Raw genomic sequence first — 27746 nt, 5'->3', positions numbered from 1 at the left:
ATAACCCTTAGGTCCCTAGACTTGTCTCCTCGCCGAGTGCTTTTCAGAGCAGCGGCTGAGAGCGGGAAGAATTCGCATCTTAAGTCCCTCCCTCTGGGCTGGGGAGTCTGAGGTCAGAGGGGACGTGATTTCCTCAAGGTCACTCAGCCAAACAATTCCCAGCCAGGGTTAAAGCCCAGGTAGCAGTCACCCTCCCCCTCCCCCTCCCGGGCCATCCGTCCCAGAATCAGCTCCTCGCAGCTCTGCGCAGGGGGCGAGCGCCACTGAGACCCCGCGAGTAATCTAAAGGGAGAGTGCGAACACCCATGGCCCCAGCTCTAAAGGGAGCCGACGATCCGCAAGCCCCACCGCGCGCGCCTCTCCCGGGGTGGAGATGCCGCGTGCCTGGCACCCAGCTCCACCTCCCGCGCGGGCCAGGACAGCGCGGCGCGCGGCTCCTTTAAGAAAGTTCGCCGGGCGACTTCATCAAAGTTTAAAAACTTGTCTTGGGGAAGGGAATGCGGGAAGAACGCGGAGGGTCCGGGCTGAGCAAGGGGAGAGAGGAAAGGCCCCAGCAGAGGACGGCGCGCCCGGGGCAGGGCGAGCCCGCAGTGGGCGGCGAGGATTGGCCGCGAGGTTCCCCCGGAGACCGCGGGAGGGCAGGGGAGGGGCTGGCCGGGCCCCAGCTGAGGCCGGTTCCGGCCCCCGCCCCCTCCCCGGGAGCCCGCCCCCTCCCCCGGCGCCCGCCCCCCGCCGCCGCCGCCGCGGCCGCCGGCGCACTCGCCGGTCGCAGTGAAAAGGCGGAGGCGGCGGCCACTCGGGCTCCGCTCCGGTTTCCCGTGCCTCCCCCCTGCCTCACCCCCTCCCCACCTCCTGCACCCGCCAAACTTAATGTGACCCCAGCCTGACGCGGCGGCTGCCCCTTCTCACGGCCCCGCGGGGCCCCCCCACCGCCACCCCGCCCCGCACTCCCAGGACACGCCGCTCACCGCGCCCCTTCCCACCTCCCCGCCGGGGCCGGGCGCCGAGCTCGCCCTCCGCGCTCCGCTCCCCTCGCCACCCCCTCCCCCTCACCATGAGCAACCTGAAGCCGGACGGCGAGCTCTGCACCAGCGCGGGCACCGGTACGGGCACGGGCTCCGGCGGCGCCCTGGAGGAAGAGGTGGGTCTGCGGCCCCGGGACTGGTCGGGTGAGGCGCACGCGGAGGAGGGCTTGCGGGGGCCCTCCGCGGCGCGCCGGGACGGTCCGGCCATCGCTCCTGGCGCCTTCCAGCCGCTGCCCTTCGCCCGGGGAGGAGCGGCGTGTGTCCGGCGGGCGGGGGTGTGCGGCCTGGGCTGCCCCGCGGGGCAGGCATTGTCTCCCCGCCCTCCAGGGCTCGGGGAGGGCTGCGCGCTGGCCGTGCGTCCCACGCCTGCTGCTCGCGAGTCCCTTGCTCCCACCCAGGGCCCGGCTCGCTGCCCTCCTAGGAGGGCATCTCCCAGGTGGCCCGGACCCCGGCCCGGGCTGGAAGGAGCTGAGCGGGATTAGCACAGCGGGCGGGCGGCATCCTCACTCTCTTGCCTTTCTACCCTGACCCCTCCCCATGACCTTGGAGGTCGCAGCCGACCGCCCTGCACCTTGTTTCGCTAGAGCCGGGGTCATGCGGGGCGGCTGGGCGGGCTTTCTTCACAGCCCCAGAACTTGTGCTTGGCCGAGGTGGTGAGTGGACATTCTCATTAGAGTTGGGAAGAAGGTGACCAAAGACACGTTTTCCATCTCTGGTTTTACCCTGGTCGCCAAGCTAGATTCCAAAGCTGGCCTGGGTGGGATTCTGCAAGGAGAGGGGACATCGTCTTGTTCCACTTGCCATGTGCTAAAAAGAAGGGAGTATAAGACGGCTTCGTGGAACCACCAGCACCCTTGTGGTTAATGGGATGGTGAGGACGTGTGTGGAGTGGGGCGGTAGATGAAAAAGCCTTACCGCCATCAGTGAATGGGAGCTAGGCAGGCGGGGAAAACTGGCGTGGAACGGAGACAGGCTCATCAGCTTCAGGGAAGTGCCTCTGGCCTCTGCTGTGTCATTCCTGGGCTAAGAGACCCTTCCTGCCCCGCCCTGGCACGTTCTTGCCCAGGAAACCAAGGGCCAGTTATCCATTGTGAGCGACCTTCCCCTTGGGCTGGGGGGGAAACCGCAGAGCCCCTAGTGGGGGTTGGTGGCGCTGGACCCACTGCTGGGCTGGGCTCAGCTCTGCCAGCTCCCACTCTTAGCAATTCGGAGGCCTGCTGCCAGCCCCAGTCCACCAATGCATGATGTCTTGAGAATTCTAGGTCTGATTCCTGCTTTTGGGAGGGAGAAGGTGGAGAGGGAGGGCCTGACATCTGTCCATTAGTGTCTGTATATAGTGGAGTTGTTTTGGTTCCACTGGGCTTTGTCCTCCTTGCACCTTGATGCCTCTCTCTGGATTTGTGGACGGACCTTCACCCCATCCTGACTTACCTGGCTTGTTCAGAATCTCCCCTGAGAAATGGGGGAGTGACAAGGTTGCTGGTGTGTTTGGAGTCTGCTTGCCTTCCCATTCCCTCAGCTGAAATTGGGGGAAGAACAGTATCTCCTGTGAAGCTGGGCAAGGGCCCTAAACCCTACTGCTAAAGTGTTGACTTCAGCGAGAACATCACACTGATCAAAAGGCTGGGGTTTGGGCTATTCCCACTGACCCTCAGATCCACTGCCCTGGATGGGAACTGTAACCCATGTGGCCACTCTCATTCTTAACGGGTATTTGGTCACTTTTTTCCTAATTGCCTTTCTGGAAGAAAGGACAGGATTCTGAAAAAAGTAGAGTCCCTGCTGTTCTTCCTTGGGGGCTGAGATGGGCTGCAACATTGGTAGTGCAGACATCTAAAACTGAAGGGCCTGGAGATCTCCTTGAGCTTAGTGTTTGCTATGGTCTGTTGAGAGCAAGAGCCCTCCCCTCATCAGTTTTCTGAATTGTGAGCTAAGACCTCTGCTGGGGGTGCCATGTCTGGGTTTTATTTTGGGGAGGGTTGCGGGGGGCTGGTTTGGACTGGAGCTGATGTTCCCATTAATGTAGATGTCCCCCAGGCAGTCACTTCTGCAATCCTAAAAGAATACTTGTTAGTAGTAGTGGCATACTGGCATGGCTGGCCCAGGCTGGCTCTTCCCAGTCAACTATTAGAGTAGCTAGAGCAAGCCTAGAAAACCAAGGAATCTGTGCTTACCATGAGAACTCAGTTTCTGAAGGAGCCAGGGTGCTGGAGAAGAGCTGTGTTCAGGCCAAATGTCAGTGAGCTGCTTATCTTCAGCTACTTTGTATTAGCCTCAGCACTCCCTGCTTGCCCACACTGCCATGGAGCTTCATCCATACATAACCATGAGATTCCCTTTCTGGACCAGGGGTTAGGAACACAAGTGAAAAGGCTAGGAGGTGAGGAGGACCCACAGGAAGTAGTGTGTTGAATGCAAGGGTAGATAAAAGAAAGTTAGCACATGGTGCCACCAAGAGGCTAAAGGTTAGTCCTCCCTGAGCAAGGAGATGTGGGTAGATAGGTTGTTAGACATGTGGGAGTGGAAAGGGCATTCCCAGCTGCTCTCTTAGCTTTCAGTGGGTATCAGTTTTTAACACAGCTCCTTCCCAAGTGGCAGGAAAATGCCAATTCCTCTTCATCCTACGTGAGCTCACATTCTTTATAATGCACCCTGTATTGCTGTAACATAGGAAACTCCTGGTAGTTATCCCAAACAAGCCATGTGGTCATGTGGTTCCATAATCCATTCTCTCCCTTTTTTTTTTTTTTTTTTAGCTAGGTCTCACTGTGTAGCACAGGCTAAACTCAAACTTGTGATACTTCTGCCTCAGCCTCCCAAATGCTAGGATTATAGTTCTGCCCCACCATGTGGGGCTGGTAGTTTTTATTCTAAAAAATTGAGACCTTGCTGGGTGCCAGTGGCTCATGCCTATAATCCTAGCTACTTGGGAAACTGAGATCAGGATCATGTTTTGAGGCCAGCCTGTACAAATAGTTCAAGAGGCCCCATCTCCAAAATAACCAGAGCAGAATGGACTGGAAGTGTAGCTCAAGAGGTTGAGTGCCTACTTGGCAAGCACAAAGTTCCACCAATTCCCCTCCCCCCAAAAAAGGAGACCTTTCATAATAGAAAACAATACTAAATTATAGTACTTTTTAAAACTTTTGAGATATGATGAGCATACAGCTGTACTATTTTGTGTGTGTGTATAGATATATGTGTGTATGTATATGTATAAATCTTGATGAGTTTGGAGATTTGGTTACAGTGAATTTTTTTAAGTGCTGGAGATTGAGCTCATGCTAGGTAAGTGTTCTACTACTGAGCTTCATCTCCAGCCTCTACAGTACTTTTCCCCCAGTACTGGAGTTTGAACTCAGGGCCTCAAGCTTGCTAGGCAGGTGCTCTATCACTTAGCCTTACTCCCAGCCCTTCTTGGTTTGTTTTCTTGAGATGGTCTCCCTATGTAATGCAGGCAGCCATCAAACTCAAGATCCTCCTGCCTCAGCCTCCTGAGTGCTAGGATTACAAGAATGTACCACTATTCTCTGTCCTACAGTAATCTTTAATTGGGGCATCCCTGGGTGTGGTATTTGGATTTGGGAGTGAGGAATATAAAAGGTTAAGAAGTTTTATGGCAACCTAATGGTAAGCTGTAGAAAGACTGGAGTTACGGCAACTAAGGGGCTATAGTTTGACCAAGGTTGCTGCTCTTTTTCCCTGGGTCAGGGGGATGTGTCTTGAGAGGATGTCAGGAAACAGCCAGGCCCTGGTACCACTGAGGAGTAGAGGTTAGCACTTCCTGAGGTATGGGTGACCTGGAGATCATTAGATTTGTGCAGGTAGAAAAGGTCAGAGGTAGTCTAGATGAAAAGAATTCCAGGGTCCAGTGTGTGACTTGGGCACCTCCCCTTTTTCTGACATCAAAAGCATTTGAAAGATTCTGGGACATCTTGGTGCTTTTTTGAGTATGAGGAAGGGGAGATTTCTAGCAGCCTGGCCCAGGCAGGTGGATCCCATAGGATTCTGGTAGAAGGTCAGGTTCCTTTCCTCTCTGGAGGTTGCTGAGGATGAGTTCCCTCTGATCAAATGACTTAATGAAGAGGCTGTGCTAATAATAGTGTTTTAGGCATTGTACTAAGCACTTTACGATTTCAACCCCTTTAACCCTCACAACAGTACTTATGTTACTGCTTTCATAAATGAGGAAACTGAGGCAAGAGAGATTAAGTAACTTTCACTGAGCTGTTAAGTAGGGAGCTGAGGGTTTGAGCACAAAGTGAGCTCTTAACCCACACACTGTACCTACTATTCTGTTTTACACTAGGGTTTAGTGAGACTTGGGGTGAGGTGGGGAGAAACCATGTCTGTAACCAAAGGTTTTTTGGTTTTGTTTTGTTTTCTGGGGCTGAGCTCAAACCCAGGGCCTACTAGGCAAGCACTCTACCACTGAGCTGAATCCCCAGCCCTGAAACTAAAGTTTTTGAGGGTTGAGTTCTGTGTAAGGTTCATGTCCTACATAGAAGCCCAGAGACCGACTCCAGGCTGGTGCACCCCAAGCCTGTCAGCCCCTGCCAGGAAGAGCATTTTATCTCAAATATGTAGCATTGCCATTGCCTGGGGATAATAAAAAACAGATGAGTCAGTTTTATTTTAAATTCTGTTCAGAGGGCATACCCCCTTGTGGGCTGTACCTGGGCCAACTGCTTTCACACCTTGTTGCACACACTGCTTTCGGCCTCTTAACTTGCTCTCAAGTGACTGCCTGTCATTCTGGAGGCATTCTTGCCTTCCTCTTATGTGGCTAGTTTGACCCAGAGAGGACTGGCTTCTTCTGTCCCCCTCGTAAGGGTGAGGCTGGTGAGTCCCATACATAGTGACACAACGAGAACTGAGGAAACTGTGCCTGTGTTTTGCCCTCCTCCTTTCCAGCCACTTATTCCAGTGGGCCTTGGATAGTTTTGAAAGATGGAGGAAGAGTCTCTCACCTCCCCTCAGGGTCCAGCTGGTCCAAGGCTGTACACCTCTGGATATCCAGAGCTGAACTAGATTATTGGGTACTGGCATGGCTTGGTTGCCATTAGCATCTGCTCTGCCATTGGTCATGGGCAGCAGCTAGGTAGAGTGCTATGTTAGTCCTCTATCATCTACCCATGGTTGCTCCAGCCCTACACCCTGGCAAAGCCATGAGATAGAAGGGCAGAGCTGTCACCTACACTTCAGACACCGTACTGTCACAGGGTGGGAACTAGACAACCCATAAGGCTTCATATGCCAGGATCCTGTCCATTGCCTACCAGTAAACAGCATGACCTCCTCATTTTCCCATGTTCCACCCTTGGGTGGAAGGAATAAGGTTACCTCTGAGGTGTGGCAGGGCTAGACAGCTGGCAGAAGAGTGCTGGATCCATGGGTGCCTGAGGCCTCTGGAGTGTAGCAGGGGCTGGGAGGTCGGAGGGTTTGCTTGGGTCCATCTGCCATGGCTATAGGTCACTCATAGCCAACTAAGCAGTGGCCCTTGACTGTCACAGGCCATTAAGGCTGCCTTAGACTCCCAGGGAGAAGGGGTAGGGCACAACCAGGCCATGGTAGAAGTGTCTGGAATATGAATGTACCATGTGCTTTTATTTGGGGGTGAGGGGAGGAGAATTAGAAGAAGATACTGGAAAGTACCTGAGATTACTTTTGAGAACTTTTGATGATACGAAAGCTTTTTTTTTCTTTTTGAGATAGAGTTCTGTTATGTAGCCCAGGCTGGCCTCAGACTTGTGATCCTCCTGCTTCTGCCTCCTGAGTGCTGGGATTATAGGCAAGTACCACTATGCCCAGTTCTCTATTCTTGATGTAGAGTTGTGTTCATATGTAGACACAGCTTGGAATGGAAGGATCCTAATATGTACATGCGCACGACAATGGTGCTTGTAACCAGAGTAGGTTCCAGAAGCAGCTTCTGTCTCTGAGCAGAATCCCTAGCAGAAGAACTATATTCTGGAACATTGCTCTTGGCAGGCTTTGCCTCCTTCCCTGAAGTGATGGACAGCTGTGGGGCGGGGGGAGGGGTCCCTCAGCACAGTGAGCTTGCACTGGCAGAGCATCCTGTGGTGTAAAGGTTGGCAGAAGTGATTTTGAAGTACAGAGGATGGGAATGCAGGATTCCTGTAGCCCAAAGCCTCGATCTAGTCCCGTCTGTGAGGTGGTGTGTGGCAGTGGTCACCAATGTGACCACACAAGGGATAGGGAGGTAGATGGACCTGGGGAGTCCCCACACTGGGGTGCCCAGCAAGTCTTGCCTCTGAGTCCTGACCCCTAGTTCTGTCTAGAGCCACATGGAAGGCAGTCTTGTCCTATATCAACCAACCGTGACACTGAGGTTGGACCGCGTGGCTCTTACTGTGGACCTCATTCTGTAAATGAGGTGTTAGGCCCTGCACACGACAACGGGCTTTGACTTACGTTTGTTCACAGGAGATGAGGTCCTCTGTTGTATGGCTGGGAATAGCTTGGAGAATCAAGTCTGGAGTCTTCCTGCTTAGTAGTTTATGCTTGACTTTATGGTTTCCCCAGCTTCAGCTCCCTCTACCCCTATACATAGTCAGAACTCTAGGATATGCTACAGTCTATGGGGGAAGCCCCAAACTTTCCAAATTCAGCTCTGCCACTGGCCAGCCAGGCATCTAATCTGTACTAGTTTTTCTGTGAAATGAGGCCCCCATACCTGTTCTCCCTGTTCCATCAAAAGGACTGTCAGGCTCAAGTATGATTGGTTCATGAATGAAACTACAAAGTGTGGCCCAGAAGAAGGGCTGCCTGGAAGATCTGGATGGTGCTGGAGGTCGGGGCGGGGGGCACCAAGCCACTCAGCTCCTTGCAGGAATTATGGGAAGATGTTCTCAGAACACTGGGGTTCAGGGACTGTGTGTATCTAGGTTTACATCTACCATCTGACCAAATGCTGCTTGCTCTCTTTCCCTGTGTCCTCATTCAGGCCTTATAAGTCCTGGGTCTGCAGGCCTTGTCACCACATTCCATCCACCTCGCGTCAAGTGGCCCCACTCAGAGGGCCTTCTTTCCCCTGGGAGGGGTGAGAGCAACCTGCTGAACTAAGCCTAAGCATCTGACCCAGTCAGAACCCCACCCCACCCCACACATTAAAGAAAAAAACCTGGCCACTGAGATTGAGGTGTGGCTGCCGTGAGGTTTCTACCTGGAAGCCCCAGCAGTGAGTAGGCTTGGGCTTCTGCCTTCTTTTCTCACCATCTTTTCTGGGGATTGCTGAAGGAATCAGGATGGTGTGGTACACAGAAGGAAGCACTGAGGTGCTGAACAGATGAGCGCAGTGTCTGCATCTTATCCTGAGGGTTTTTTTTGTTTTGGTTTGGTTTGGTTTTTTGGCAGTACTAGGGTTTGAACTCAGAACCTTAAGTTTGCTTAGGCTGGTATCCTGACACTTGAGCCACCCGTATCCTGAGTCTTGATCACCTTCTCCTACCTCCCTTAAAAGAGAGTTTAGAGCTGGACACCAGTGGCTCACACCTGTAATCCTAGCTACTCAGGAGGCAAAGATCAGGAGGATCATGGTTTGAAGCCAGCCTGGGCAATTTTTGAGACCCTAGTTCAAAAATATCCAACATAAAACAGGGCTGGTGGAGTGATTCCAGAGTTTAGTAAGAAAGGTTCAGTGCTGTACACCCAGCTGCTTGGGAGGCTGAGACAGGAAGATTGCTTGAACCCAGAAGGCAGATCTTTCCCTGCCTAGGCAAAGACCCACTTTGAAAAGTCTGGCATCTTAGAATGTTAGTGGAAGGAAGGAAGGAAACTGAGCCTAGTCCATCCTTGCTCTTTATAGCTGAGATAGGGAAGTGAAGGCCATGTGGCTGGTGACAGGGCTGGGACTTCAACCCGTATCTTTTCTGTTTTTGGTGGTACTCAGAGTTTGAACTGAGGGTCTCATGCTTGCTAGGCAGGCGCTTTATCACTTGAGCCACTCAGCCAGCCCTGTTTTGTGTTGGATATTTTTAAGATAGGGTCCCTCCAACTATTTGTCTGGAGCTGGCTGGCTTTGAACTGGGATTACAGGTGTGAGCCACTGGCAGCAGCTACCCCATGCTTCTTGACAATTGTTGAGACTTTCTATTGTTTCTGGGTTGTGTCTGCAAGTGGTTTCTAAGCTGGAGGCAGAGCCTGAGTCCAAAGCTTTGGTTCTCACTTTCCCTTCGGGGAACCAGATCAGATCTGGATGTGATGATGACATCTTGGAAGGACTTGTTGACTTTTTGTCAGGAAAGCATAAACTTCCTCTGTAATATAATAACCTGCAGGTCATAAACACCTGTGATCTGGGCTGGCGGGGGGTGGCCTGAGCCTGCTCTAGCCACACATCTGCTCACCGTCCATGGAGCACAAGACTGCACACAGCAGTCTTGTTAGAGATGGTCATCTGTCTGTCAGTCTTTCTTTTCACCTCCTTATAAACAACTCTTCATAGGACTAACCACAGCATTATTCAGGGGGACTCCGGCTACTCCAGTGTTTTTGCAAAATGCTGGGTTTGCTCAAAAGTTGAAAGCTACTTGTTCTTGGGTGCCTAAGTCTGATCCCACTGGGGTCTGAGCAGGTTGGCATGAGATCAAGATCTACAAGAGGATATTGACTCATGAGCTGGGCACCCAGGGACCCTTGAAGTCTCTACAGTGACTGCAAACAGCTCTCAGGACTCCTGAGCCCTTGTTTTCTCATCTAAAAATAAGGTTTCTTCCAGCTCAAATATTCTGTATTTGTGTTGTTGCTGAGGGCTTGGAGCTGGGAAAGGATGTGGGAGGGGCTTATAAGAGACTTCTTTTTCCCTGTTTGGATTTCCCTCCTCTCCCCACCCCTTTCTAAGACATGTTTTCCATCCAGATGACAGGGAGAATCACTCCCAACAGTGAGTAGGCGGGACCTGAGCAAGTAGTTACTTGAACATTGATGGATTGGACTGGTGAAGCGGCTTTTCCTTTCCAGTTCCAATTCTACTTTTAGTGATGCTAAAAGATGGCTGGGGCTGGGGCTGGGGATGTAGCTCAGTTGTGGAGCGCTTGCATAGCACGCACAAGGCCCTGGATTCAGTTCCCAGCACTGCAGGGGTGTGTGTGGGGGCGTGGGGGGGGGTGGTTAAAAGATTGCTTTATTTCCTTTGTAGGATCAAGTCTTCCTGAGTATGTCTTCTCCCCATTCTCTACCCTTCCAACCTCACAAGGCAGAGATTTATGGAAGGACTGAATCCACCTGGAGGGTAGACTGTTGCCTGGTGGGTTGGTGGGATTTCATTGGGTGGAGAAAGGTTTGTTCTCTGCATGGGTGGTCCTTTAGGTACAGGGTCCCGACTTAGCATTCCCAGGGCTGGGGATTTGATGAAGGCTGTGGCTATCCTTCAGAGTTAAAGGATAAGAGGGTTTAATGGCCATGGGTGTAGCAAGCACTGTTTTTGAAAGCATGTTTACCCTTTCCATTGCTCATAAAACCTGGCTTTTATGGAGCCTGTCCTCTTAACCACAGTAACTGAGAAGCTAAGTGTTCAATACTAGGTATGAGGGAGATCTTTTGGGTGTGAAAGGTTAGATAGAGTTGGAGCCTTCAGCATTGGTCTGTCCCTCCCTTGCAGAGGAGGCCAGGTCTGGTAAGCAGCCAGGTCCCTGTCGTGTCTCTTGTTGTGGGCCTTTTCACTGGCCCACAGCTGACCCAGACCCCTGCCCTTTCCTCATGGACGCTTGTTCAACTGCTCTTCTGGGTAGTATTCCCCTCCACCTTCTCTACCAGCCCTTCCCCTACTCACTCCTTCAGAACCCTGTACCAGTAGGGACCTGTGTGTGCCCCAGGAAGAATGGAGCCCTGAGAAGCCACTGCTTAGGGTTCTGGCCTTGTTTGTGCGTTCAGTGACAGGGCTGCCCCAGGTGTGTCGAGGGCCAAGAGAGGTGTCTGCCCTGGCTGATAGAAAAGGTGAGTTCTACTTGGAAGTCTGTGCCACTCAAGCCTGAATCTGTGCTATTAGACTGGTTCCTTGGGGTCCTTTAGCACCTTGTTCTAAGAGCTCTTTAAGCAAATGTCAGTTTGTCTGAAGGAAGAATTCAGATGTGGATAGGGTTGTTTGAGTCCTTTCTTCCTCTCTAGACAGTGAGCCCTTACCTCTGTTAGGAAGCAGGGACACCCGGATATTGGCCTGCAGCTGACACCTTCCTAAGGAAAGGGTCGGGTGACTTGGGGGGCCTGAGTCCTCTCATGCAGGATCAGATAGTGTTGTCAAGAAGTTCCTTTTAGAGCTGGGTGCTGGTAGCTCACATCTGTAATCCTAACTACTCAGGAGGCAGAGATCAGGAGGATCGCAGTTCAAAGCCAGCCCAAGCAAATAGTTCTGAGAGATCCTATCTAGAAAAACCCTTCAAAAATAGGGCTGGTGGAGTGATTCAAGGTAAAGGCCCTGAGTTCAAGCTACAGTACCGCACACACAAAAAAAAGTTCCTTTTAGCTTCTTCTTCAGAAAACATCCAATGGTGGATGACACCTGTGCAGTAGGTGGGCCTACAGCCATCACTGCTGAGGCTACAGCAAGGCCGAAGACAAGGAGTGGATCTCAGTCATCAAGCTGGGCCGCCTGGTCAAGGGCACAAAGTTCAGGTCCTTAGAGGAGATCTATCTTTTTCTCACTGCCTATCAAAGAGTCTGAGATTATTGACCTCCCTGAGGAAGGGGTGTCCCTCGAGGATGAGGTTTTTAACATCATGAAGTGCAGAAGCAGATTCAGCCAATCAGCGCACCAGGTTCAAGGCATCTGTAGCCATTGGAGACTACAATGGTTGCCTCGGTCTGGGTGTTAAGTGCTCCAAGGAGGTAGCCACAGCCATCAGAGGGGCCATCATGGCCAAGCTGTCCATTGTCCCTTTGCAGAGAGGCTACTGTGGGAACAAGATTGACAAGCTCCACACCATCCCATGCAAGGTGATAGGCCGCTGCAGTTCTGTGCTGGTGTGCCTCATCCCCGCCCCCAGAGGTACTGACATTGTCTCAGCTCCTGTGCCCGAGAAGCTGCTGCTCAGGGCCGGTGTTGATGACTGCTGCACTTTTCAGCCAGAGGCTGCACTGCCACCCTGGGCAACTTCACCAAGGCCACCTTTGATAATCTACAGCTACCTGACTCCTGACCCCTGGAAAGAGACCATCTTCCCTATCAGGAGTTCATTGACCATCTTGAGAAAACCCACACCAGAGTCTCTGTGCACTAAGACTCCAGCCAAACTCTAGCTGTGGCTACAACATAGGGTTTTTATACAAGGAAAATAAATTAACCCTGTTTTTCTTTCCTTTAAAAAAAAAAAAAAAAGGGTCCCCTTAAGGGTCACAAATTTAAGGGTAGCTTGGGCTACAAACTTAAAACCTTGCCCTCAAAATAAAAAGGTTCCTTTAAGACTGTTCTTACTAGGAAGAGCAATTCCACCCCAGAGAGGCCTTAAGAACAGGGCTAAAGAGAGAGGGCTGCCAGTGCCACTCAGACTCTTTCGCTTTTCCTCTCTCCTTTCCTTTCCCTAGGGATCCCTCTGTGGGAGTGAGACTGAGGGTCCTCCAAGGGGAGGAGAGGGGTCAATAGATTGTCTGGACCTCTAGGCACTCTAAATCCAACACTGGTAGAAGAGAAAGAGCAGCACATGGGACAACCCCAGGAAATCAACAAGTGACAGCCTGCTATGTGAACTTAGCAGGCAGGGGCTGGAGCTCTCCCATTACCCCTCTCTCTCTGGTTGTAGAGGAAAGACAACAGCAGAGCTTGTGTAAAGGAGGAGAGCAGCCTGGGAGCTAGTGGGTAGGGCAAAGTTGTGGCAGAACTTGGTTAGTTTATCTCGGCAGGGCTGGTGTTGGCTGGGACCTCCAGCAAGGCTGTTCTGCTCCTGACAGCCATGGAAGCTACACAGCCATGTCTGTGATGTCTTGTATGGGAACACAACCCTGGCCAGGTTCCTTCTCCATGTTGAACTTGGTGCTTCCAGCAGGTTCCACCAGCAGACTTGTTTTTCTATATGCATTATCTTTGGCTAAGTCCTAAGGATTCTCCATTCCTTCTCCCAGTATAAAGTCATTCTCCAGCTGTGCTGAGGCCATGACTGTGGGCCTACCAGTGTCTGCTCTTGTCTGCCCTGTGGGTGACTATTCTAAAAGGGCTGTGGTTGTACTCTTTTCAGGGCAGAAAGGAAATGGTCCCTTGGGTTGTACAGATGCTCTGCAGAGGGGGTGAGTGTGTAGAAGGAATGGGCCCAAGAAAATGAGTTTGGTGCCTTTGAGTTGCCTGGGGACTGATCATGTGAACCAGTCCTTAAGCTTTCTTCAAATACTTTGAAACACTTTCGTGTTCTCTTGTAATAAGCTTGTGGAATAGGCAGGACATGAGGTCTTTGGTTGGCCTCTCCATCATGGCCTCAACTAGTTGTTAGTGCCTGAATCCTAGTCTGTACCGGCCTGCTTCCTGACGGCAGGCCCAGTTATCCTGAGGCTGGCACCAGAAACTGGGGGGAGGGGTGGCCAAATGCTAAGACATAAAGACTGATTGGTCACGCCGTAGAGGAATAACTGCATGTCCCATCAGTTTGTGTTGTCACCCTCTTCCGAGCTTCCCTCAAATGAAAAATGAGGGATTTGAACTAGGTGACCTCCTTGATGCTTTTAACCTAGGGTATTACCTCCCCTGCAGAGAGGGAAACTTAAAGAATCCAGTGACCACCTAAGGCTGTCTGCCCACATTTCCAGCTCCAGACCCACCTGGACCCAATCCAGTCTCACTACACAACCTTTGTAAATAAACGACTCATGGTACCTGATAGGCAAGGGCCTTGTGCAGGTAAATGGTTATAGGAACCCAAAGAGAAATGCATTTTCTTGGGGTTTGTGTATGTTCCAGGCATAGAGTAAGGTGAGCCCTTCCTCTTGGAGGAGGGCGGTGGCTGCGTTGTGCAGATAAAGACACAGATTCAGAAGGATAAAGCAGCTTCTCCAGGCAGAGCAAGAAGCTGGGATGTGACAGGGGAGGTCTCGAATGGCTAGGCCTTGCTTTAGGCACTTTGGAAGATAAAAATTCTTTTCTCTAAGCTTTATATAGTCAGGGTAAAGGCTCAGACTGAACTGGTGGGAACAATATAAGGCAAAGGTGTCACAGACCACCATAGGGTTTCAGGTGAGTGAGGAAACTGAGGACCTAGAAGGATAGGTATCCTGTAGCTAAGGAGTGGGGAAGGCGTGGGCCTACAGGTCAATATAGGCAGCTGCTATGAGGTGGGACAGTGTGGGTGTTTGCCAGGGACCTGGGAAGGGTGGGGACTGGGCTTGATGAATTCAAAACAGGTGGGGGCTAGGCAGGGTCTGAAGTGGGCTGGGCAGGGTGCTGACCAGCCTGTTGAACTCAAGCTTCTTTCACTTCTGCTTAGCCAGTTTCTACTTTTTGTTGAGATAGGGCATTGATACATAGCCCAGGTTGGCCTCCAGCTCTCCATCCCCCTGTCTCAACCTCACGAGTGCTGGTAAGGTTTTTTTTTGCTTTTTCTGTCCTCCACACTCTGGCTTTACTGTGATTCAAAATAAGTGTCATGGGAAGGGGCTAGCTACCAAACAGATGTGTGAGTTTCTTTCCCAGCTCTGACAGGTGGCAGAGTCAGGGTACCTGGGTGAAATAAGTTGCGTGCTCTCAACAAGTTACCGAGCTTTTCTAGCCCTTAGTGTCCTAATCTGGGCAAGGAGAATAGCAAGGGGGTGTCATTTGCTGGAGTGGCTAGAATCAGGTAAAAAACCAAGGAGAGTGTTCATATCAGACTTCTGTGATTTAACCTTCCAGGTTTGGCTCCCACACAGGGTCTGGGATGTGGTAGATAGCTCCATCACCTACTCCATAACTGCCTTGTTTTCTTTGGGAACTATAGAACCCCAAAAGGTGGAAACAAGAGGGGGAAGGTTGTGTAGCCTAGAGGGAAGACTGGAAACAAGAATCTGAGCTGGAGATGGGAGAGAGATCCCTGCATTCAACCCCATCCCAAGCAGGAAACTTTATGCTGAGAACTTGCTATTTAAGGGGCCTCTGGGGAGGTCTGGCCAGAAAGGAGCCAAAGGAAGGGCTAAAACTTAGCCTGGAGGTTTCTCTGGGGCTGCTCTGGGACCTTAACCCAAACCATCCTGGGAGTGGGGGATGGGAGCAAGGGAAGGGGAGAAACTGCTCCAGTTCACACAGCAGGTGGCTTGCACTTTCAGCCCATGCACTGGGGCAGGGGATTTGAACTCTGGGAATAACGCTTGCTAGGCAGGCGCTCTACCACTTGAGCCGTTCTGCCAGCCCCTCTGCTGTCTTTAAAGAACAAGCTGTATGGGCTGGGTGCTGTGGCTCATTCCTGTAATCCCAGCTAATTGTGAGGTAGAGATAGGATCATGGTTTGAAGCTAGCCCAGGCAAAAAGAGTTTGCAAGATCCCATCTCAAAAACAAGCTGAGGGGCTGAAGACACAGCTCAAACAGTAGAATGCCTGCCTTGCAAGTGCAAAGGCCTGAGTTCAAACTCTAGTACTGCCAAAATAAAAGAGCTGGATATGGTGGTACTCACATGTAACCCAGCTATTCAGGAGGCATAAGCAGGAGGATCACATCCGAGGCCCTTTCAGGCAAAAGCAAAGGCCTCTATTTGAAAAATAACTAAAATAAAAAGGGCTGGGGTGTGGCTCAAGTGGTAGAGCACTTTGGGGAGGCCCTGAGTTCAAACCCCAGTACCACAAAAAAAGCTATGTGACCTTGGGTGAGTCACTCATGCCTGGGGATTTACATGTACAATTCAGGTTCTCCCATCAGAGGGCAGAGGGACCAGAAGGGGCTGGGACACAGGATGGCTGTGTTCCAGAGCCCAGGAACTCCTTTTAGCACATTCTGGAGCCTCAGCTGTCTGGTTCCCCCAAGTGCTGTGGAGACAGGGTAGAACTTGAGCAGGGCAATACGGGGTGGGTGGCACAGAGCTCCAAGGACTGTGAAACAGAAAGAGCCTAGGAAAATGGCATGTGTGCAAGGAAAAGACATCCTAAGTGGCCAGGACCCTGCTGGATGTGTTTGAGGGAAGTTTGTCCTTCCCTTTACTAGAAGTCACTTATGTGGGTGGGGGGTAGTGATACGCAGCTATTAGGGCTGTTTCCTTTAGCATTCCTAACTCTGTTGAGATGTGTGTGCTAGGTGTAACTTTGCTTGGCACTGTTCCAATACAAACCAGTGTCTCAAAAATACTGTTGCCCAGGAGTCAGAAGCCATCACTAGAACATAGAGCGCATTCTTGGGTCCCTCTGGAAAGGGAATGTGGTCCACTATGAGCAACTGACTGCTGTCAGAAATGGTCGTGTGACGGGGTGGGGCATGTGAGCGTTTCCTTAAGCCAACAGTGGGGAGTGCAGGAGAACTGTGCTCGGCTTAGCAGTATGAGACATGGCTCAGAAAAGTCCAGTGTGCAGGAAGTTCTCATTCGGGGTTTTCATTACTCAGGAAGCCATGGATTCAAGATACGTTTTTTTAATAGATCTAAACTGGAAAACTTCTGTCCCTGTCAAAGGTACCAGGTGTCCAGGTGAGCTTACCATCAGGTATTGGCACTTACATAGCAGCAGAAGCTGGGTGTGACTGGGCTGTCCTGTAAGCATTTGGGAAGCTGAGGCAGGAGGATCGTGAGTTAGGCTACATAGTGAGTCCCTGCCTCAAAAAACCAAAAACATGTAGTAGAAGTTCCACCAGTCCTGTTAAGGACCTCATCTGTGACTGAGGAGATCAGGTGTGACTGGGGCCCCAGGATGGTCAACTGGCTTTGACACCAACTTGTAACCACAGGGAGGACAGGACAGCTTTCAGCATCATCTCCTTCACTTGAAGCTGGCAAGATCCTACTTATTCTTCAAAACACAGCATAATTGTTCATTTCTGACTTCTTACCCATTCTCATATTCAGTAAACTTTTAGTATCAGCACCATGCAAGAACCTTGGCTTAGAGGCAAGAATATAACATGTTCTGTGCCACTAAAGAGCCTCTGTCTAGTGTAGAAAGCTGTAGGAGATGGACAGGAAACGCCAGGCCCTCTGCTGACATTGCTCCAGGGCATAGCATAGCTTAGGGTTTATGTTTCTTTTCTTTTTTTGCATGGCACTGGGACTTGAACTCAGGGCCTTCACCTTGAGCCACTCCACCAGCCCTTTTTTTGTTAAGGTTTTTTGAGATAGGGTCTTGGCAAACTATTTGCCTGGGCTGACTTCGAACCGCAATCCTCCTGATCTCTGTCTCCTGAGTAACTAGGATTACAGGTGTGAGCCACTAGCGCCCAGCAGGGTTTATGTTTCATGTACATCTTTGCTTCTCCCCAGACCAAACAGACTTTTCTTCTGGAAAAACATACATTTTTATATGTTCATATTTTGGGGGTGAGGCACATAGCTTTCTGAAGATTTTTTTGAGGGGACCTTGTTCTGAGAAAGGATGATGTACTTTGCAACCAAGGCTCTTCTGCCTTGTCTCTGGTGGCCATCACTCTGCTCAAGGGCACTCAGTTGAGCAGGTGCTTACTGAGTGACACCTCCAAGATGACCTCAGAGAAAGGAAAGTATACAGAAAGGGCTTTGACAAATTCATAGTTATGAAACTATGCGTGTTAATTTGCTTCAGTGTCTTCAGTAGGCATAGAAATACTGAATTTCTCCTTCAGCTCTATAATTATTCCAGCTCCTCCTCACCTGAGGAAAGAGCCACCATTCCTGTCCAACCTGGCCCTGACCACTGTGGTCTCTGTCCCTAGGTCCGGACACTGTTCGTCAGTGGCCTCCCCGTGGACATTAAACCCAGAGAACTTTACCTGCTCTTCCGGCCATTCAAGGTGAGTCAGGACCCAGCCCCTCCCAGGGATCTTGCTTCTCTGGATGGAGCAGGGGAAGGCCTCAAACCATTTCAGACTATTCTGGCAAGCAAGAATCTTAATAGACTTTGGCATCTGAGGAATCTTTGAGATTCTGTGTAGCCTTTTCCACTTGCAGATGAGAAAACTTAAAGGGTAAGGCCCATGCTTGCAGATTGCAAGTTAGTGGAGCACGCAGGATTTATGCACGAAGCAATGAGTGCCCCCTTGATGCCCACCCCACGTGCTGACCATGTGATTCAGAACTCCAGGGCAGCAGCAGCTTGACAGCAGGAGTCGGAGTGGGTTCTCTTTGCTGGGGAAGGGTGTGAGGATGATTCCAGGGAATGCTGGGGAAAGATGGGACTGGTTCGAGGGACAGAGCTGGGTTAGCTTCTGACCTTCCTCTCTAAAGGCCACCTCTCTCTACAGGGATATGAAGGATCCCTGATCAAGCTCACCTCCAGACAGGTAATTTCTCTCTTAGGTTTTCTTGAGCATGGAACTGAGTCTTGTTACCTTTCCCTAATGTCAGCATGTAGCACAAAGACTTGCTGTCTGCCCTGGGCTCTCTCCCCTTTCTTTCCTGGGCTGACAAGAGAGCAGTCATCACGGGTCCTGCTGGGCCCAGTCAGCTCCTGGCCCTCTCTCTGTGGCTCTGGGAACTCAAGGAAGCCCTACTTGGCTCCCATGGCTGAGAACAGTAGAGATGGTAGCTGAACGGTGTGGGAGACCTGGGTCCAGAGCCTTAGGGGGCCATTTGGGGTCTGAACTGATCTTTGGCAAGATGAAGTAGTGTTGAACACCATTTGCATGCATTTAAAAAGACTTCTGCTGAAAGGGCGATGCTTACTACTGTGAACAAAGCTCTTGTGGGCGTCATTCATTTCCTGTGTGTGGCTCCCGGAGGCAGACTGGACTTCGGGCGTATGAACCTTCCAGCTGTACCTCAAGAGGGTATGGCCAAGAGATTTTTTTTTTGTCTTCTCATTGGCAGGGCAAATACTGTTTCCACCTGAGTGTTGATCCATTTTTTGTTTGTGGTGCCTCGTGCGTGCTAGGCAAGCACTCCAACACCAAACTATGCCCCCAGCCCTTTTTTTGTTTTGTTTGTTTTGGAGGTGGGAGATGTTGTGCTGGGAGAGATGCAAGGGTATTCTCTCTTTTTCCTACTAGCCTGTTGGTTTTGTGATCTTTGACAGCCGGGCAGGAGCAGAAGCAGCCAAGAATGCATTGAACGTGAGTAGGCAAAGAACAGGCTTTTCTCTTACCCACAGAACTCTTCAGGCAGTGAGTGTCCCTGCTCTGTCCTCTGCAGCCTTCCCTACTCTACACCAAGAAAAGGGTCCACATAGAGACAAATCCCCGTCCTTCCCAGGCAGTCCTTGACTGCCCCATTCGTGGTAAACGTCTTTACTCACGAGGTCCGAGCAGCATTCCCTCTGCCACGGCCCCGCTGTGCACAGATCCCTATATCCATGGGAACTGACAGTTTCAGTCCTACAGAGTAAGTCCTTCTCTCCCTTTCCTTCCCATGTAGGGTATTCGGTTTGATCCTGAGAATCCACAGACCCTGAGATTAGAGTTTGCCAAAGCAAACACCAAGATGGCCAAGAGCAAGCTAATGGCGACACCAAATCCCACCAATATCCACCCCACCCTGGGAGCACATTTCATCGCACGGGACCCCTGTGAGTGGTACTCCGCGCTGCCTTTTTTTTTTTTTTTTTTTCTGGTGGGACTAGGGTTTGAATTCAGGGTTTCACACCTATAAAGCAGGTACTCTAGTGCTTGAGCCACACCTCTGGTCTGTTTTGCTCTGGTTATTTCAGCGGTGGGGTCCTGCCAACCATTTGCTGGGGCTGGCCTTGAGTTGCGATCCTTCTGATCTCAGCCTCCCAAAGTAACTAAGATCAGTGTGAGCCACCAGTGCCCAGTCATTCGGGTTTTTATTGAGGTGATCAGTTCTCCCATCTGGCTCTTTCCAGGGGCTTCTGCATCCACAGCCACTCATCTCTGAGACTTCCTGGTCTCCTTCCTCTCCTGCAGCCTTTCCTGGAACTCCAAGGGACTGGGCTATCAAGGTTGCTCAATTTCCTTGACATCTGATTTCTGTGTTTTAGATGGGCTGAGGCCTGTCTGAATTGCTTCTAGAAGCAGACGGGGTGCTCACCATGCTAGGCCACTTTCCCATGGCTTCCTTCCCTTGTCTTGGAATCCTCAGCAAAGGAAATGTCTGACCTCAGGGAAGCATATGGCTCAACCAGAGTGCTGAATCTCCTCTTTTGAAAGGAGGTAGTGGGAGGGAAGAGGAGAGACCAGTGTTCTAACAATGGAGGCTGTTTGTCTCCTGTTGTAGATGACCTGATGGGGGCTGCTCTGATCCCTGCATCCCCAGAAGCCTGGACCCCTTACCCCCTGTACACCACAGAGCTGACCCCAGCCATCTCACATGCTGCGTTCACTTACCCTGCTGCTGCCGCTGCCCTACATGCTCAGGTAAGCCACTTTGGATGGAGGAGTGGGAGGCTTCGCTCCTTACCTGGTCCTGGGCCACTCTTGTACCCTGGACTCCAGCAGAACTGTTGTCTTCCAGGGCGATTGACAACCCCAGGCTCTGCCATTAGGGCTTGGGGTCTGACTGAGAGAACATGAGCAGTGAGTTCACATGGAGGGTACTTGGTACAATGCTGTGAGTGGACAGAGGCCTCGCTGCAGCTCATTTACCCTGAGCACCACGGGTCAGGCTCGAACCTGCCTCTGTCTCTTCCTGTCTGTATGAACTTCATCAGGCTTTCAAAGGTTTCCATGCCTCAATTTTTACTCATCTGGAAAATGAGGAAAAAAATACACTGTGCCTCAGGGTGGTTGTGAGTTTGATGTTAACACAGTGAAGGGCCAAAGCTTTGTGTGCCTGGATGTCCTGAGTGCTTGTTAGCATTCACTCTGGTTTTTATGAAGCCTGGACACTGTCTGCTGTCCTGGTGCAGGAAAGAGGGAGCGGGTGTTTCTGGGGAGTGTTGCGGAGGGCAAAGGCTGGGCCAGGAGGACTCTTTGTTGAGTGCTGTATCTTTTCTTGATCACTGCTATACCACATAGGCCTTTGCTTTGATCTGTCTGACTTTACTTCAAGTATAGGCCCTGTAATATGCCACAGGGGAAGATCTTATCCCATGGTGTATGGGGGTTGGGGGAGCCTCCACACAGTGGCCATGACAGGACACTACCAGGTGTGTGGACAGGATGCTGCTAGGCAGCCATAAGAGGGAGGCTGAAGGGCAGTATGGAACCTACCCCAGCCTCTAGTCAGGAAAGTGACTGAGTGCTGAGCCTCAGCTGAGGCGGAGCAAGCTAGCCAGGTTGGGGTGCCCTGTGCATCAAATGGATGGGAGCACAAGAGGGATCTGCATATTCTTGCTGTTAGGGTTTTGGGGGTCTGACAGGGAGTGTGTGAGTTTACATGAGGGTTGGCTGCCTGGCCCTGGCCTAGGCAGTAGAAGGAAACCAGGAAAGAAAGGAGAAGCCATGAAGGGGGAGCTCACAGGAAGCCAGAAGCTACGGGTGGGAGGAACAGGGAGTTCTTTGGAGAACCCTTTAAGGGGCTTAGTGATATCAAAGTTCACTTAGTTCCAAGGTGAGACGTCAGGTTCAGGGGCCCCTGTCTTAGAAGACTGTTATCCAGCAGGGAGTTCTCCCTGGCTATGGCAACTTTTGATTGTTGTGAACAGAATTGTTGTTAAACTTGGTACTGTCCCCAACTGAGCACCACTGACAGCTGGAAAATTCATCCAAAGGTAAGTAGGTAGAAGGGAAGGTTTGGTATTTACTGCAAACCAGGTTCTGTGACAGGAGCAGAACAGGGAAGCCTGTCTATTTGTCTGAACTGGGGAGGTCCAAGGGCTGTGGGCCAAATAGGGTGGGTTTTTGTTTGCTTTTTACAGTACAGGGGTTTGAATTCAGGGCTGGTGCTCTACCACTTGAGCCATGCACCTAGCCCAGGAGCAGCTTTAGCTGCAAGGCCCCTGAGAGACTCTGGGCTGGGATCCCAGCCTCTGACCCTGGTTCCTACCAGCTAGCTATGTAATCTTCACCTCTGCATCTCTGTGTCCTCATCTGTAAAATGAGAGGCTGGACTGGATCAGGTGAAGAGATGCAGAGGCATGCCAAGCTTGGGAGTTAGGAACAGTGGGTTTGTCAAATGAACCAAGGGAGGCTCCTGCCCACCCCTGGGAGTGACAAGATGCCACGCCTCCTTGTGCTCTATAACAACCTCCTTTTGTACCCTTCCCAGTTTCTGCCCATGCTCTCTGGCTCCAACTCTAGCCCAGATCCTGGCTCTATCTCTCAACCCCTTGTGACCCTGGGCAAGTTGTTTACCCTCTCATCTCCATTTCTTTGTTTTGTTGGTTTTTGTTTGTTTCTTTGTTTGGCAGCACTTTGCTAGGCAAGTACTCACTTGAGTCACTCCATTAACCCTCCATTTCTTTATTAAATGGTGAAAATAGTGACTACTTGGGGGGTTATTGTTAGCTTATTAACATACAGGAGGTGTAGGAGCTCTGGCGATTGGGGGTGGGTATAATGTCACTATTGTCTGGCTTTAGAGTGCCTTCTGGCCTCCCTAGAGGGGGATAGAGGATACCCCAAAGGATATTGGCATTTTCTGAGGCAGATTCATTAATTCTGTCATGACTCTCCAGACTGGCTATGCATCTATTTCCTCAACAGTAAGAAGGGTAGTGAGGACCAAATGGCAGTAATAGGCATGAAAACATTTTTCAGGTAGTGACATTTATTTTCTTCCTTTTCCTTTTCCTTTCCTTCTCTTCCCCTTCCCTTGCCTTTCCCTTCCCCTTCCTTTCCCTTTCTTTCCTTTCTTTTCTTTCCCTTTCCATTTATCTTTCCCTTTTTGTACTGGGGTTTGAACTCAGGGCCTACACCTTGAGCCACTCCACCAGCCCTTTTTTGTGGGTTTTTTTTTTTTTTTTTTTTTCTTTTTCGAGATAGGGTCTCCCAGAACTATTTCCCCGGGCTGTCTTTGAACCCCGATCCTCCTGATTTCTGCCTCCTGAGTAGCTAGGATTACAGGTGTGAGCCACCAGCGCCCAACTAAGTGACATTTTAGTTTTTCCTTCCAAGAGCAGCCTCCTTCCCCTTGACATCACTGTCCCAGAGACAGATGCCAAAAGCATCTAAAGGATGTGAACACTGGATCCTAAGTGGATTGTTCTGAACCTAGAGCACCAGTCAGTAGAAAACAGGGCAAGGAGGTGACATGGAGAAAAGGTAGCAGCTAACAGACAAGAGAGGATGAGAAGTAACACCGGCTTTGTCTATTCCATCATGCACCCCAGCTGAGTGTTCCTGGCCACAGAGACCAGACCTGTAGGAGAGGCCTTGGAGATGGTTCTGTCCCACTCTGTCGGTACAGGGTCATCTCTTTCAGCCTTCTAATCCTCTTAAGATGAAAGCAGGTGTGGGCAGTGCAAGGTGAGGTGCTGTGGGGTTTGGCAATAAAGATAGTGGCCTAAAAGAGAAGGGATTCTCTGTCTTTCGTGTCTCCCCTCCCCTGTGGGACTTGCGAGGACGTGTGGGTCGTTCACTGTGGGTTCCCTCTTCCTCTTGAGGTGACTCAGCTGCTTACCAATGGCTTTCCAGTTACATAAATGCTTCTGTCTGTGTCATGGACAGGCGAGGATGCTAGCATCACCTTCACAGGGCTTTTGTGAGGATTAAATGAAGTTGTGTAAAACCTGCTCAGAACAGCCTGTGACACAGGGCAAGTTCCCTGTAAGCATTGGCCATTACAGGACTGCACTTAGGGAGAAAAACAGGCAAGGCTTTTCTTCTCCTTTGGTTTACTCTACTCCCCAAGAAAACTACCACTGTACTCCTCAGATTTAGAAGGTAGTTGGGACCGGGTGTGTAAGTCAGTCCATAGATGTGAGCCCTTTATAACAACTCACACAATTTGTGTCTTTTTAACTTAAGTGTTAGGACAGTTTTCTGTGCAGATCAATTTGGATCTGCACTTGGGGTGCCTTGCCCAGCTCCCCATAAGTGGCAAATCGGTTTCTGACAGTTGTTTGCTGGTGACAGGACCTGCTGAGGTGGGTAACCTGGCTCACACATCTCTAGGCACCTGTCTTGATGGGTCTTCCTTGTGACAAGTTCCCAGACTTATTACAAGGTCAAAGTGCAGACTTGCCAGGCTGGGTTTAAGCATTATTTTTGTTGCTGTTCAGATGAGTGAAGTGTCCAGACTTACTGGGTGCTCCTGTTTCTCCTCATGTAGAGTCTCTGCGTGCCCACTTCTTGGTTATTTTCTCAGTCATTCATAAGTTTGAGAGGGAACTAAGGCAGCACCCTCCCTCGTTGTTTGGAAGCAGGCCTTCTGTAGCCTCATTATTGTAGCCTGTGGGGTTCTCTCTCAGGAGCCCCCACTACATCATGGACAACTTGAGGGCCTGAGAGGACACTCACTGTAGAGTTCATAATGTGCTGCCCCCGTCCCCTGGGTCCTGGGGATCTTTGAGCTAGAGCAGGAGGAGATCTAGGAAGGGACCATGAGCAGCTAGAGGACCCCAGGCCACTGGTCTATGCCAGACATTGCGGGAAATGCAAAAGCAGCCCTGCTAAGTGTATTTTGTTTGTGTCAGCAGCCCAGCTGTCCCAAGCCCATAAATGGAAGCTGTACCTTTCCCCAAAGAGCCATCTGACTTGCATCAGGCCAGGGAAGTTGCTCTTGGGAAGTAGCAGTCACTGTGCCTGTGGAGCGAGTATGGGACAGGATCTTCCCAGTGTGGAAGGGGGCAAGCTAGAGGATTCTTGAGGCCTCCCATGCTCTCCTTCTGTCAGCCCTGCTAGGCACCCTGCCAGCCAGACACTCCTTGCTGTGGGGCTGCTCCAGCTGGGTGAAGGGCTGTGGGCAGGGCCCACTCCACAGTTCCTGAGTTGGACCCAGCCACAGGTCTGTCTGGTGGCTACACTGCTAATTCCTCATGTATCCTCCTCAAGTGGAATGAATTCTAGTGTTCAGCCAGGCAACCAGCCCGGAGGTACCTCCTGGCACAGGAGAGAACTTCCTCTCAAGCAGCTGTCAACCAGGAGAGGAAGGAACTGCTTCTAGGTATTAGGGAGGCACAGTGGGGAATCCTCCAGCCTCCAAGGTGGGGCAACTCAAAAGGTGAGAGGAGGCTCCTTCCCTGTGATGTGTAGCTCAACTGAAGTGGTTACAGTGGCCCTGGGCCATCTATATTCTGGTAACAGCAGTACCACATTCTCAGAGCCCAGGGGAGACCCTAGTGTTGGTTAGGTGGCCCAGGACCTGTCCTCCTATGTACCAGATATGCAAGCATTAGGGTAGTTAACCCCTAACTCCCATGGCCCTTTGGGGAGGGTGTGGTGGCCAGAATTCTGTGCTGAGCAAGACAGCACCTAGAATTGGAAGGGGTCCAGAGCAAGTTCTTGGGAAGCATCCCTCAGCCCCCAAGAGGCAGGGATTGCAGGCAGCTGGGTGTGCGTGTTCCAGTTTCAGGGAAGTCGTCTGGATGCCCAGCTTCTAGCTCTTTGTCTACAGTGGCTCATCCCTGCCTTTCCTAAGGAGACCTAGTCTTCCCTCCTGTGTACTCATCTGCCCTCCCCCCTCCCCCCAGGCAGCCCTGGGTCAGGCTGGGCAGACATGTTGTGCTGTGTGTAACTAGGGCAGGGGCCTTCCCTGTGGCCTTGGCCTCACAGCTAGCACAGCTCTCCTTGTAGATGGCTGACTCAGAGAGAAGGGCACATGTCATTTTATTGACCAGTCTTGGGGAATCCAGCTTTGAGACTATGTCTTTGTGGGGGCCTTCTAGTAAGTGCCAGGGTTTGGGTAGCTGCCTGCTCCTGGTAGAGGTTATCTGAGGCTACCTTGCCCCTACTTTAGGGCTCAGCTTGTGGGTTACAAGTCTGTAGATTCATGGGGATTAGAACAGAAACGGTGAAACATCAGCCGGATCTCTGCCATGGCTCCTCTGAAGAATCCTACAAGGGCCGGGGCTAGTGCTTGGAGTCGTATCCCTGAGGCCACAACGACTTTGGTTTTTAATGCGCCTCCCTGATCCTCAGCTATTTCTGTTCTGCAGCTGATTGAGGACACCGAGATGCAAAGACATAGTGGAAAAATGTGTTAGGCCATTCTCCTGGTAATGTTAGGAATTTCTTGCTCTCCCAGTAAAGTAGGGAGGGCAGTGTTGGCACCAGTCCTCTCGGAGCCTCTGACGTGGGTCAGGAAGAAACTGGTGCTCAGAGATGAGTAACTCACCCAAGTTCTGGCAGCTGGTCCGTAACAACCAGCACCTCAGCAGGGACACCGTCAGCCGGGTTCACCGGGCTCCCACTAAGGGAGGACAGGCGCTCATGACGTTGGCTTCTCTTGCAGGTGCGCTGGTACCCCCCCTCTGATCCCACCCAGCAAGGATGGAAGCATCGCCAGTTCTGTTAGTTCTTCAGTAAGTGTTGGTCCCAGATGCCTGGGACAGAATGTGTCCTAGACTGTGGCTTCCTGCAGGGCTGTGGGTCCTCCCTCTGCCTGAGTCCCTAGAGCTTGCCATGCTGGGCAGCCTGGAGCCTGTTCACTGGGGCGTCTGGCCTCTTCTGCCCCCATTCCCACAGCCTCCTCACAAGGACGAGACCAGGGCTAGCTCCAGTTCTGCTCCCCTGCTCATGGCAACTTCTCTCTCCCTCCCAGGTCTTGTCACCAGGGAGTTGGTTCTGGGACTCTGTGGTGGGGCCAGAGAGGGGCTGGCACTTCTGCCCCTGGGGCCTTGTAGGGCTGCTCCTGCCCTGCAGACACTGTGAATCTTAAGCCTGACTCGGTGGACCGCTTGTCTCCTTTCCCCTTCCTCAGCTCTGCTCTGCCCCAAAGGCCTCCAAGGAAGATTGGTGATCTTTTTGCTGGGACACCTAGACCCAGCTAGAAGGCCCCACTAAGACCCAATACGGCCTGACCTTCCACCCTAACCGTTTATTAGGTTATTAGGCATTTATTTTGCATGTTTTCTGGCATGACTTAAGACACTTAAACTTGTGTATATGTGAGTGTACAGTTTGTTCTCACACTGTGTCACCATAGCAACAGGTCCTGGCACTCAGGACTCATCGTGCCTGGTCCCTTTCTCCACACCCGGCCCTGCACTCACCCTGCATCAGGGAGGCCTGAGCCCTGTGACCACTTTTGCCCTGAGGGCCCAGTCTCTCCACACTCACACACGCGCACGCGTGCGCGCACACACACACACACTTCCAGGCTGAAGCAATATCACCCGGCAGATGCACAGACACAGTGTTTGCCTTTTCACTTCAAATCCTAGTCCTCTGCCCATCTTGCTGACCTCTCCACAGTGCACCCCACCCTGCCACTGTTGGTTTTTCCCCAACCTCCAAACCGACAAGAATGCGAAAAGTATTTTTGTACCCTGTGTAACAAAATATTTATGCATCATAAAGGATTTTTTGTGTGTGTCCTATTAATTATTAAGAGGCCTTGTTCGCCCTGTCAGATAAGTTTAACGTTTAGTTTGAGGCATGAAGAAGAAAAGGGTTTCCGTTCTTCAGCAGTAAGCCTTTGTGTCAGGCATTGGTTTCAGGAAAATGAAATGGAGAAATTGTGCAATTTCGTTTTATTTTGTGAGTATATTAGTGCTTTGCCTTTAGCCACAGCTGTGACCGTCTTGCCATTTCAGACGTGGGAGACGGTGGCTGTTGTAATTGCTGATCCTGTGAGAATGTGAAACTGGATAATATATGAAATGCAAAATAAAAAAGATCCAAAGCAACTGCTCTCTGACCTTTG

General features: G+C 51.2%; 1 protein-coding gene, 1 long non-coding RNA gene and 1 pseudogene across 4 annotated transcripts in view; 2 read left to right on the top strand and 1 right to left on the bottom strand.

The window, feature by feature from the left end:
- LOC141420843 (uncharacterized) overlaps window positions 1–1278 on the bottom strand; it is a 53324-nt gene extending 52046 nt beyond the window's left edge. The window contains exon 1 of the long non-coding RNA XR_012445511.1: window positions 1054–1278. This is a non-coding gene — a long non-coding RNA (uncharacterized lncRNA). The remainder of the gene's footprint in view (window positions 1–1053) is intronic.
- On the top strand, window positions 761–27746 carry Rbpms2 (RNA binding protein, mRNA processing factor 2). Of its 3 annotated transcripts, none has more exons than XM_074066210.1 (8): window positions 761–1141; window positions 17822–17899; window positions 18350–18388; window positions 19094–19156; window positions 19458–19608; window positions 20277–20416; window positions 26334–26403; window positions 26802–27746. In XM_074066210.1, the coding sequence occupies exons 1-7, from the start codon at window positions 1055–1057 to the stop codon at window positions 26394–26396; spliced, it is 621 nt and encodes a 206-aa protein (XP_073922311.1). In that variant the 5' UTR covers window positions 761–1054; the 3' UTR covers window positions 26397–26403; window positions 26802–27746. The 3 variants fall into 3 exon arrangements, with proteins under 3 accessions (XP_073922311.1, XP_073922310.1, XP_020022200.2); XM_074066209.1 differs by having other exon boundaries at window positions 26643–27746; XM_020166611.2 differs by having other exon boundaries at window positions 26334–27746.
- Window positions 1620–12262, top strand: LOC109688294 (small ribosomal subunit protein uS5 pseudogene; annotated as a pseudogene).

The sequence above is a fragment of the Castor canadensis genome, chromosome 2, assembly GCF_047511655.1.
Source record: "Castor canadensis chromosome 2, mCasCan1.hap1v2, whole genome shotgun sequence".
NCBI lineage: Eukaryota > Metazoa > Chordata > Mammalia > Rodentia > Castoridae > Castor > Castor canadensis.
This window is presented reverse-complemented; position numbering and strand designations above follow the sequence as displayed.

Bases quoted from the DNA above. Each gene is read 5' to 3' on its own strand.
- Rbpms2 (XM_074066210.1), top strand. From the start codon at position 1,055: ATGAGCAACCTGAAGCCGGACGGCGAGCTCTGCACCAGCGCGGGCACC. The intron at 1,142-17,821 runs GTGGGTCTGCGG...CTCTGTCCCTAG, and splicing joins GCGGCGCCCTGGAGGAAGAG to GTCCGGACACTGTTCGTCAG. The intron at 19,609-20,276 runs GTGAGTGGTACT...CTCCTGTTGTAG, and splicing joins TTTCATCGCACGGGACCCCT to ATGACCTGATGGGGGCTGCT.